Source organism: Sinohyriopsis cumingii, chromosome 3 (genome assembly GCF_028554795.1).
Source record: "Sinohyriopsis cumingii isolate HCF-2022 chromosome 3, ASM2855479v2, whole genome shotgun sequence".
Taxonomy (NCBI): domain Eukaryota; kingdom Metazoa; phylum Mollusca; class Bivalvia; order Unionida; family Unionidae; genus Sinohyriopsis; species Sinohyriopsis cumingii.
In genome coordinates this window covers 68,449,167-68,461,854 of record NC_142963.1, presented here as the reverse complement: position 1 = coordinate 68,461,854, position 12,688 = coordinate 68,449,167, and the positions used below count along the sequence as shown (strand labels likewise).

At 34.9% G+C, this 12,688-nt stretch overlaps 1 protein-coding gene across 1 annotated transcript in view; it reads left to right on the top strand.

The window, feature by feature from the left end:
- Positions 1-12,688, top strand: part of LOC149803037 (Ig-like and fibronectin type-III domain-containing protein 2) — a 117,019-nt gene that overhangs the window by 2,255 nt on the left and 102,076 nt on the right. The window contains exons 2-3 of the mRNA XM_089952592.1: positions 1,213-1,347; positions 8,904-9,062. Of these exons, the coding sequence (XP_089808718.1) occupies positions 1,213-1,347; positions 8,904-9,062 (294 nt within the window). The remainder of the gene's footprint in view (positions 1-1,212; positions 1,348-8,903; positions 9,063-12,688) is intronic.

Genomic DNA, 12,688 nt, shown 5'->3' with positions numbered 1-12,688 from the left:
TCACTGTACTAGTACTTCTGTACATCCATAGTAAGTAATGTATAGATGCTACTACTGAATGTTAATGTGGTAAGTATACAAATCTTTTGTAAGACTGCAAATTATCCTAAGATTTTCAGAAGAGTAGTTGTTTTTTGTTTAAATATTACATAATTTCTATATTTCACTTTATATTTCCTTTTTTGGCATGACTACTCCACTTTGTTATTAGATTGGAGTGGCATGTCTTAAGTGTCACCTCACGTTAGTGAGGAATGTTATTCCAACTTCCTCACTACTTGGCATCCTTGACAATTTTGCACCTCGCTGAGAAGACTGAAAGTGGTCTCACATGGGATTTGGTTAGCTGTTCAGGAATAGGACTTCTCACTACACCAGGGGTGAATAGGACTTCTCACTACACCAGGGATGAATAGGACTTCTCACTACACTAGGGGTGAATAGGACTTCTCAATACACCAGGGGTGAATAGGACTTCTCACTACACCAGGGGTGAATAGGACTTCTCACTACACCAGGGGTGAATAGGACTTCTCATTACACTAGGGGTGAATAGAACTTCTCACTACACCAGGGGTGAATAGGACTTCTCACTACACCAGGGGTGAATAGGACTTCTCACTACACCAGGGTGAATAGGACTTCTCACTACACTAGGGGTGAATATGACTTCTCACTACACCAGGGGTGCACAACCCCCTGCCCGCGAATGTGTTCTGTCCGTCTCTCAGGGCAAATTAAAACAACACAGAAATCTGGCCTGTGAACAGTAATTATATTAAAGAAATTAGTGTTTGCAGATATTTATTCATGACCTCTAAAATGTTATTTAATGAGATTAACTTGGATCACAGTGTTTTTAATGCAGCTTGCATGAAATAAGGTATGTCAATAAACTCAAAAGTAGCCAAGAAAAGTTTGATGCCTTTATTAACATTGACAAATATTCAAATTCTTGTCAAATACATTTAGTGAATATTCTATTAAGAAAATTATGTATTCACATTAGTTCTAATATTACACACTGCTCCTGAAAAGAAGAAGTTAGATATGCAAGTAAATTTTGTTTTTTGGTCTGCTCGTGCACATAGGATATATCCGTTTGGGGCCAGAAATGGGTGTGAGAGAAAGCAAGGAAGGGCAGCAATATGTGTTTACAAACACTCCAGTTTTCATAGACATTGAACTTATTGCTTTATTCTTATATTTCAGCTTGCTGTTCTCAATCTATACCGGCAGATAGGTCAGAATGTTTGAGTTTGTGTGACCCCACCAGTATCACCCCTTCATTTGAACTAGCCTTAAGGTGTGTGGATTTCATCTTACCCATGCTGGAGTGTGCGTCAGGTAAATCTTCTGTATTCAAGTATAATGCAGACTTTTTGAACCAATTTTTGCACATTTTACCATGATATACAATGTAAATGGCAATAAAAATGGCCATCATTTTTCAGATTGATTCCTAAGTGCATAGATATCTGATTGATTCCTTAACTGTATTAGATTTCTGATTGATTCCTAAGTGTATTAGATGTCTGATTGATTCCTAAGTGTATTAGATGTCTGATTGATTCCTAAGTGTATTAGATGTCTGATTGATTCCTAAGTGTATTAGATGTCTGATTAATTCCTAAGTGTATTAGATGTCTGATTGATTCCTAAGTGTATTAGATGTCTGATTGATTCCTAAGTGTATTAGATGTCTGATTGATTCCTAAGTGTATTAGATGTCTGATTGATTCCTAAGTGCATAGATATCTGATTGATTCCAAAGTGTATTAGATGTCTGATTGATTCCTAAGTGTATTAGATGTCTGATTGATTCCTAAGTGTATTAGATGTCTAATTAATTGCTAAGTGTATTAAATGTTTAATTGATTCCTAAGTGTATTAGATATCTGATTGATTCCTAATTGTATTAGATGTCTGATTGATTCCTAAGTGTATTAGATGTCTGATTGATTGCTAAGTGTACTAGATGTCTGATTGATTCCTAAGTGTATTAGATGTCTGATACAGCTTGCATTTTAGGCCTTTTATAGATAAAATAAGAAATATTCTTAGTATTTATTTAATTCTTCAGTTTGTACACTTAAAGCAGTTATAGAAATTTTGTATACAGTCACATTATCCTGACACAAGGCTGACCAGTCTTAATACTAACCTTTTAATGCTGGGTGCCTAGCAAGGCAGCTGTTAGTATCATTTAGTATCATTTTTATAAGTCTTTAATATGACTTAGCCAGGGTTTGAACCCGCAACCTTCCGTATCAGAGTAAAATGCTCTAACCACTGGAGTGGTCCTTGAAGATACATATTTTACTAGGAAAAATTGGTTTTGATTTTGTGTCAGCAGATCATTCCTTTGTAGCACAATATGTGAAGTCTAGTCCAGAATTAATGGAAAAAGATACTGGCAACGACAGTTAAGTTTTATTATAGCCCTCCGAGACTAATTTGGGGACCAGATCAAATAAAACTTCACCATCCAACTTCATTGGTAATGCCCATTAATTATGTGTTATGTAGTTTTGAGGCAGTAATTATAGGTTACTACATTTGCAATGGAAAATATATACAGGATTGAGATATGGACAAAGTTACAGCCTGTCCATATGCCAGTCCTATTGACAACCTAATAATCCCACAGTTACTAAAAATCAATTATCAATTCGATATACACCTAAGGACACTGTTTCAACTGATAAATTGTATGATTGCATGGCAGTCTTATGTATAGCATTACAGAAACTTTGTTTATCTAGAATTTAGGAAACAAAGCATCTATAGATTAAAATAAAAAAAAGAGTTGTAATTTCTTTGTTTATACCCCTCATTAAAAACAAATTTCTCTATAATTATGTTTTATCCACCATTTAGCTGAAATCTGGTTACAAGACAATGGTTTAGTTCAAAACCCAGATGTTACAACAATAGGTCATGACATTATGACTGTCACTTGACCTAACTTGTAGCAATAACAGCTTCAATGGTGACACCGGCAAACACCGGAGATAATGGATATATAAACCTCTCACTGACAAGATGAAGTGATCAGCTGAACAAATGAATCAACCAGAACAATTCCTTTTGATGAGTTACAGTAGTATGAACTATGGGTGACTTAGACCACCCCAGCAGATGGGAGGGAAGACCTCCACATCCATTTATGTCATTATCTTCCCTATGTTATTTTAAGGAAGTGCAACCCTCAAACAGAAACCAATCAGATAAATTCCAAAACCACTGAGAGCCTGATGAATCTTTTATAGAGTGCATCACAGGGTTCCCACGCTACTGGGAAATTGGGAAAAAGTCGGGAGAAATGATAATTTTTTTCCCGACTGTGAAAAGTCCTTGAATTTTGCAAATATTGATGAAAGTCAGGAAAAACCTGGGAATTTTTCGCCATCACTTGATGCCCGAAACAATCACATAATTGAGTCATAACTAAACTGATGATGAGTTAAATTTTTCAAGTTCTAACCAGAATATTCGGAGGGTGCAGTATGGATCACAGGGACTTGTATCGTTGCTTACAAGTTACCTGTCATACATGTACTATATAATAACTACAAGGGAGGACACTTCTCCCCTTTCTCATGTGACCTAATTAAGAATAAATGCTGATATTTCAAGCTATGCTTTGCATAGCTTAATAAATTTGGTACCCATATTTAGGTAAGGCATTTGACTGTATCCCTATCCAAAGTTTGACCTAATATAATATGTTTAAGGAATGCCAGACCATTTTCCCATGCTACCGTTGCACATGGCCCTGATTGCGCCCACTTAATATGCATGTAAAACCCGCTGAATGGAAGACTGTCCTCTCATTGGTTAAAAGAAAATGATGTCCTGTGTTTATTTAGAACTTTTTTCAGTTGGCCAATGAGAAGGCAGTATTTGCATGTTAAGCGGGCACGATCATGGCCATGTTGAACAGTAGCGTGGGAAAATGGCCTGGCATTCCTTAAAGGTATGATAGTAAGTCAGACTTCGGATACACATACAAAGTCAAATGCTTGAACTAAACATCGGTACAAAAAATTAATGACGCTACGTGAAATGTAGCTTGAAATATCAACGTTTATTCTTAAATAGGTCGCATGAGAAAGGAAAGGAGTGTCCTCCCTTGTAGTTATTATATAGTACCTGTATTACAGGTAACTTGTAAGCAACGATATGAGACCCTGTGGTATGGATTATTTGGTTGCTTGCAATAAACATATATGCTGAGTCAGTCCAAATGCCCAGTGGATTACATTCATCTAGCAGACCTTGCTTTTCAAAGTCCGCTCAGTATTCATATCTTTTCTTACATGGAAAGTATCAAAACCAGTCTAGCATCACAAGGGGCCAACATGGTGGTGGCAAAGCATAGCCACTTACCGGATGGCCTAGCAAACTTTAAACGTTGTTAGATCAAGTGATACAGGCATGAAATCAATATGAAAATTACTTATTTTCTCAGAAATTGTGAGTATTAAAATCGTTATGTCTTTAATCTGCTGAAAGACAAGATAAAACTACGTCATTGATGAAATGTGACCTGGTACTCGCGATTTGCATTGCTAGTCACATGAGTACACAAATCTAACAACCCATATTTTCAAATGTTGTAGAGAAAGAAAAAAATATTAAATGAAAGTCATATACTGGTTATAATAAAAATACCAAAATGAAAGAACACAAAATTCTCCATATTTATATATTCTGAGAACAAGTTCTGGAGTTTTGTTGTATGATGTAACCACAGTGGTGACATGTGCTCTGTGCTTGATAAATCAGAGTGGCCAGAGTGCTGGTTTTTTCCAAAAATATCTGACTTTCATTTAATATAATTGAATTTCTGTACATCAACATTATGAAGAAGTTTGTTGTTGATATCAAATGACTATTGGACTTCTGATGTTGTCATTTGAGATTTGTGAAGTCATGTGATTAGTAATGCAAATGGCAAATATTGGGTCAGGTTTCATCTATGCCGTAGTTTCATTTTGTCTGTCAGCGGATTAATGACATAATGATTATATTACTTGCCTTTTCTGAGAAAATAAATCATTTTCCTATCGATTTCATGCAGGTATGAGTCGATATAACATAAGTTTAAATTTTCTAATCCTGCTTGTAAGCGACTACGATATGTTGCTACTGCACGGTGGCAGCAAATTCAATGTTTTCTATATGCAGTTGCAATGACCCCACATCCCAACCTAAATGTCCAAATATGAAAAATGGGGTGGGAATATTCAGAGGAAACTCAGATTGGAAAATGGGCTGCTATTCGTTTTAAGCCAGATTTGTAGTCCAAAATGTTGAATCTCAGAGCAGAAATGAAAAATTGTCATCCGTTGGATTATATATTAAAAAACGATATGAGCCCCTGTATCAATACAGGTTTGGGGACTTGTTTAACAAATTAAAAGAAGACAAGTTGATTTTACAGGTTTGAAAGGAAACAAAACTTAATTTATGTTCATTATGTTGTTCCCACTTAGCAACATAATGCAGCTAAATAAAGTTAGAATATTTATTCTGTACATTGAAATGACTTTACATGCCAGTTTATAGGAATATAATCAAACTTGTTTCTTGTGATACATTTTGTGGTTTTGTACATGATCATCTTTTGTGACTTGAAAGAGAAACATTTTTAGATTTAGAAAATGCATAATCTAAAATGTTCTTTAATTCCATTCAGTAATGGTATATGTGAACCTTGAAAAAAGTAATTTCATCCTGGAAAATCCCTGGAAACAACCTAGAAATTTATCTTTAGAAAAGTGTGGGAACCATGGCATCAGCACTCATGTTCTTCTATAGATACACTTGTTGGAAGAAATGAAATCATGAACAAAAAGAGAAAGCTGGAAAATGCCTAGAAGCCAAGCATGTGATACTACCTTCCCAAGCAGCACTATTATTGGAAAGATAGAGAATTGTTCAGATGTACCAGTTACACACTCAGCAGTGGGTTGGGATTAACAGCTCTGTTTAAATGAGAGTCCAAGCATTTTTAACTAAAACAATTTAGGAAAAATCATATGAGGTGAACAAATGAAATTTTGGTATGCATGTTTGCATGCATAATAATAATAATAATAATACTTTATTTATAGAGGGTGATTCATTAGTCAAGGACTATTCTCCTTTAAGGTCCTCTTTAGGAGTGTATAAAACAGTGCATTATATGAAAGATAGCAATAATTACTTTTTCTAACATGTTTAGTATTAAAATACTAAATTCCATTATCTATTAGAAATACATACATGCTCATGATATCTCTTCTTAAATACTCTAATATTTTCAGCAGATTTTACATGTAGTGGAAGCTTATTCCACAGAGCTGTATCAGAATATTGGAAACTCTTTTTAAATTGCTCTGTTCTTGGTTTTGGTGCTAGAAGGTTTCCATGTGATATTGATCTCAACTGGTATTGTGTTGGAAAAGGCCTGAATAAGTCCCGAAGATACTCTGGTGCAGTTCCATGTAGACATTTATATAAAAGAACTGCTTTGTGCAAATCTATCCTTTCATATATTGTGAACAATTTGAGTTCTGTAAATAATGCTTTTGAGTGATGATCAATAGATGCATCTAAAATTATGTGTGCTGCTCATTTCTGAAGTTTAAAAATCCTGTCAAGCTCAGATTTAGCACAGTTTCCCCATACATTTGAACAATAATCCATTGTTAGAAGAATATTTGACTTGTAGTATAGATTGTGAGTTTCCATAGGTAAATATATTTTTATTCTGCTGAGTAGGGCAATTTTGGATGACAGTGTTTAACAAAGCTTATCAGTATGGTCATCCCATTTAAATTATTATCTACAGACACATCTACAAGCTTTTCATGTTTGACATTTTCTAGCTGATGATTATTTATTGCAAGAGATAGTTCTGGGTTCCCTAACTTGTGTGGCATTTGTGATGTCCCCAAAATCATACATTTTGTTTCATCTTCGTTAATTACCATCCTATTTTGTTGTGCCCAGTTTTGGACTCTAAATGGGTAACCTTATTGGATTTTCATGCCAGTATAGCAATTTTCTAATTTGTCTTCAAATTGCTTTTGACTTGGGCTTATTTTGGTCTGAGTGTCTACGTTAGGGGCATACAAGTTTTACTAACATAAATCTGGTTTATAGATGTGAGAAATAGTACTTGAGAAAAGAGATGAGAAAATAGGAATGAGGATAATATTTCATGAAATAGCTGTGAGAAGATCTGAAAGAATATAACAATGATAATAGCTGTGAGAAAATATGAATGTTATAACACTGTGAAAATAGCTGTGGGAAAATATGAATGTTATAACACTGAAAATAGCTGTGGGAAAATATGAATGTTATAACACTGTGAAAATAGCTGTGGGAAAATATGAATGTTATAACACTGTGAAAATAGCTGTGGGAAAATATGAGTACAACACATAATGAAAATAACTGTGAGAAGGTATGAATATAGCACTTCATGAAAATACATGAGGAAAACTACAAACAAGTATAACACTTCATGAAAATAGCTGTGAGATGATATGAATGAGTATAACACTTCATGAAAATAGCTGTGAGATGATATGAATGAGTATAACACTTCATGAAAATAGCTGTGAGATGATATGAATAACACCTAATGAAAATAGCTGAGAACATATGAGTCTAACACTTAATGAAAGTAGCACTGAGGAAATAAAAAACTTCATGAAAATAATTGAGAAGATATGAATGAGTATAACACATCATGAAAATAGCTTAGAATATATAACACTTAATGAAAATAACAGAGACAAAATATGAATGAGTATAAAAATAAAAATAATTGAGAAGATAAGAATAACACTGCATGATAAAAGCTGTGAGAAAGTATGAATTAGTATAACACCTCGTGAAAATAGCTGAGAAAATATGAGTATAACAGGCTGCTCAAGTGGCCTAAGTGGTTAGAGCATCTGTCCTAAATGGGGAGGTGGCCTTTTCAAACCCTGACAAAGTCATACCAAAGACTTATAACAATGGTACTAGTGGCTTCCTTGCTTGGTGCTCAGCATTAAGAGGTTAGTGTTAGGTCTGGTCAGCCTGGTTTCAGGATAATGTGACTGGGTGGTAGATGATGCTACATGTCTGTGGCATAATGCCCCAGTGCTAGACATCACTATAAACTGCCACACTGCAGACATCGTAGCAATATGACTAAATTGTTAAAGCTACATTAAACACACATACAAGAGTATAACACTTTATGAAAATTGCAGTGAGAAAATATAACACTTTATGAAAATAGGTGAGAAAATAGAAATGAGTATAACTCCAATGAAAATAGCTTTAAAGTTATGAATAAATATAACACTTCATGAAAATAACAGAAGATATGGATGAGAATAACAATAATAGTGGTGAGAATTATGAATAAGTGCAACACTTCATGACAATAGCTGTGAGAATGTAAGAGTATAACACTTCATGACAATAGCTGTGAGAAGAAAGTAAAATACTTCATGAAACTAGCTGTGAGAACAGTATAGCACTTAATGAAAATAGCTGTAAGAACATAAGAGTATAACACTTAATGAAAATAGCTGTAAGAACATAAGAGTATAACACTTAATGAAAATAGCTGAGGAAATATGAATGAGTACAATACTTAATGAAAATATCTGTAAGAACATAAGAGTATAACACTTGAAAATAGCTGAGGAAGTATGAATGAGTACAACACTTAATGAAAATAGCTGAGGAAATATGAATGAGTACAACACTTAATGAAAATAGCTGAGGAAATATGAATGAGTACAACACTTAATGAAAATAGCTGAGGAAATATGAATGAGTACAATACTTCATGAAAATAGCTGATATTGAAGGTTGCTTCATGAAACTTTTGATTTCCTTTGCAGACAAGCGAAACCACACCAGCTGTTGTGTTCAGAATAATCTTGCCAGGGAGTGTCTGCCAGTTTGTGAATACAATGGAGGCAGCTTACCTGAGTCCTTCATTATATGTGCAAAACAACAGGAGTATAGCATTATTAGCCAGTGTTACATGGAAGGTCTTGGTGAGTAATATGCAAGAATAGAAATTTCAAATCTTCGTTAGATAAGGTGTGGGTAGAAAATGCAGTATAACTGACAGACTTATAGAGTTGTGGCCATTTTTGTCAAGCTCATGTCAGTGGGAGGTGAGACATAGCACTTTTCCATCCTGGTTGTCAACAGTTTGTTTTGATTTTGGTATAAAAAAAATTCATTTTCATTCATTCCCAAAATACCTTGATAGATCTCATCATATTTGGCATGAATCACAATGGAGCTACAAAAATTAACTCACTGACATGCTCATTAACCAATATGACCTTGTGGTCAAGATCAGTCATTGAATAGTTGCTTTAAGATTTTTGTTAAAGCTTTCCAGTTGCTTATATTTATGTTTTGCTTATATTTATTTTTTTAATATGTTTGATATTTCCTAAAACTCTTGATGGTTTTTCTTCATACACTAAATGAATCATTTTAAACCTTAGATTACTCAGATCCATATCCAGTACCATTGCCTTATTTACTCAGATCCACATCCTGTACCACTGCCTTATTTACTAATATCCACATCCTGTACCACTGCCTTATTTACTCAGATCCACATCCAGTACCACTGCCTTATTTACTCAGATCCACATCCTGTACCACTGCCTTATTTACTCATATCCACATCTTGTACCACTGCCTTATTTACTCAGATCCACATCCAGTACCACTGCCTTATTTACTCAGATCCACATCCTGTACCACTACCTTATTTACTCAGATCCACACATGGTATTGCTGCCTTATTTACTTAGATTCACATCTGGTATCACTGTACAATTTACTGTCTGTTGTAATGTCCCAATTTTTACTCTGATCTGGTATCACTGCCTCATTCACCCAGATAAACATCTGGTATCACATCCTGTTTTACTCTGAGACACAACTGGTATCACTTGTTGAATTACTCTGATACATATCTGGTATCAGTGCCTGATTTACTCTGATATATATCTGGTATCATGTCCCATTTACTCAGATGCATCTGATATTGCAGCCTGATTTATTCAGAGCTACATATGGTATCTCTGCCCAGAATACTCAAATCCTCATCTGATGTCACTGGCTGATTCACTCTGAGACACATCTGGTGTTTTTGGTTGATTGACTTTGAGTTACATTTGGTATTACTGCCCTAATTACTCTGATACACATTTGGTATCACTGCTTGATTTTCTCTGATACACATCTGGCATCACGTCCAAATTTATTCAGCTGTTATCACTGCCTGATTTACTCAGATCCACATCTGGTACCACTAACTGATTTACTTAGATCCACATCTGATACCACTGTCTGATTTACTTAGATCCACATCTGGTACCACTGTCTGATTTACTCAGATTCACATCTGGTACCACTATCTGATTTACTTGTTTTTCTTTTGGAATTCAGGTGCAATTTCTATGAATTTCTCCATCATAAGAACTGTCAGATAAATTTTGGGGGCAGTTTTATTACCTTACATTTTATCTTCTTCTACTTAATTTTTAGATTCAAATGGAAGTGTTAATCTTCCTCAATTTGTGTGCAATTCATTGTTTACAGTTTTGGAACTGTACCTTCACTTGGCACCACTATTGTGCTGAGGTTCTGTAAAATACAACTTCATAAATCCAATAAATTCTTTGTTTCCTGTGATATATTTTTGCAACCAGTTTCCCACATTTTACAGTGTGGTCAAAAGAACGTATTGCGTGGCCACAAGTATGTTGCTTGAATAAACTGAAGAAGTAGAAAATGAAACAGAACAAGGTAAATATATAGATAAATTTGCTTTGGTGTTTTTTATGGCACAGCAACAAATGAAGATTGTTATGTACCAAGGCAGGTAAAGTGTTGCTAAGGAACATGCCACTCAATCACCCTGGGCTGATCCTGTGATGGAATTTGAACCCGCACCCCTCTGGTCACATTTTTGGCACACTAATAACTGAATCACCACATTGATGATGTATTTTAATTATTTATAAATAAATCTTGATGAGATGGGATTTTGTTTTACTCAGTAATTTATTTTTTGTCTTTGATACTGTAATACAATACTACTGTTGTACCCAAAAAATGAGATACAGGTATGGTTGTCTCCTTGCTCTAGTAGACCTCAGTTTAAACCAAGGAGATTTCTACTCAAGATCTGTCACTGGGCACTGTGTACTGGTCACCAAGCACCAGGTACCATTCACTGGCGAATGTGTCAAGTGACAGTCATAGGTCTGTCACAAGACACGAGTCACTGGTCACCAGGTGATGTCCAAAGTGACACAGAGTGTCTGTCACTGGACACCAATCACAGGGAGCCAGTTACAGGCTGTGGTGTATGGTCATGATCTTTTTGGTCTTGTATCACTGATCATGGGGCATTGAGCACTGGTTGCTAAACACTGAGCACTGTAAGTTTGGCATCAGTCAACTGGGTACCAGGTTTTAACAGGTATAGGGGAATGGAGCAGTTCTGTAATCCCCCTTTCTCAGTGTTTGCATTTACTATTAATAGGGAATGAGCTTCAAGTTTTGAGGACCAGTTTTGGGGAAGGGATTTGGTCCAAATGTATTTCTCTAACTCTGTAGTTTGAATATAATGATGCCTTTGCTACATATCACACTTCTGAGCATTGATTGATATATGGATGCATCAATACTTTTTCCAAATCAATATCAATATTGATACAAGAGTGAAGAATGGACACAAAATGATATTTACCCTATACAAGTTATATTGTAATGATGTTAATCATCTGCAGCCATGAGTAATTATTAGTTGCTTGCCGTTTTATTCTTCAAGTAGAGAATTCATCTTAGACAACATAGCAGGCATATGCACTTATTTCTGTCAGAGGAACAAAAAACTACTGACAACACCCAGGTGGTTTGAACTTGTGTGATTTGAAAACCCCCTCCCACCAATTCCATGCTAATTATTTCATCCCATCAGCTACTGACAATGTAGATCAGCGTATAGGAGACATTCCAGACTTGTTCTTCATGTATGATTTAAACACTTTAGTAATCAATTAATGCCCACTTTTACATCAAGCTTCTCCATTGTTTTGTATCATATCTAATTTGATTGAATTTGAAGGCTTCTCTTCTGTCGTGTCATGCTGAGAAATATGTTATATTCAGTTCTGCTTAGTGGTTATTGTTAGTTCAAGTCCATAGTAAAACAATAACTAGCAATTAGAAGTAACTGTAGCTTATCCGCTGTATGACACGCTGTAACACTGTATCTAAACTCAGTCCAAATAGATACAAAGCAACAGGTAAGCTCAGGGCTAGAAGTGGACCCTCAAAACATTCGAAAAACCTAAATTTTCATTTTGACCTTAGAAACCTAAAAAAAGAACTTAAAAAAATGAAGAAAACCTAAATAAAAAAGAAATCTAAATTTGAAAAATGATAAAAGGCTCTATCTTGACCCCATAAAAAATTCTCTTTTGGCAAATGTTTTTTGTTAGGTTATCCTATCTGTCTCGAGAGCATGCTAATTTTTCTAAATTAAAGACATCCGATCATTCTAATTATTTATTAATTTTCACTATAGCTTTATTTCAGTTCTTTTAGAAACAAACCCTAAGCATACTTTATAAAATTTTAAATA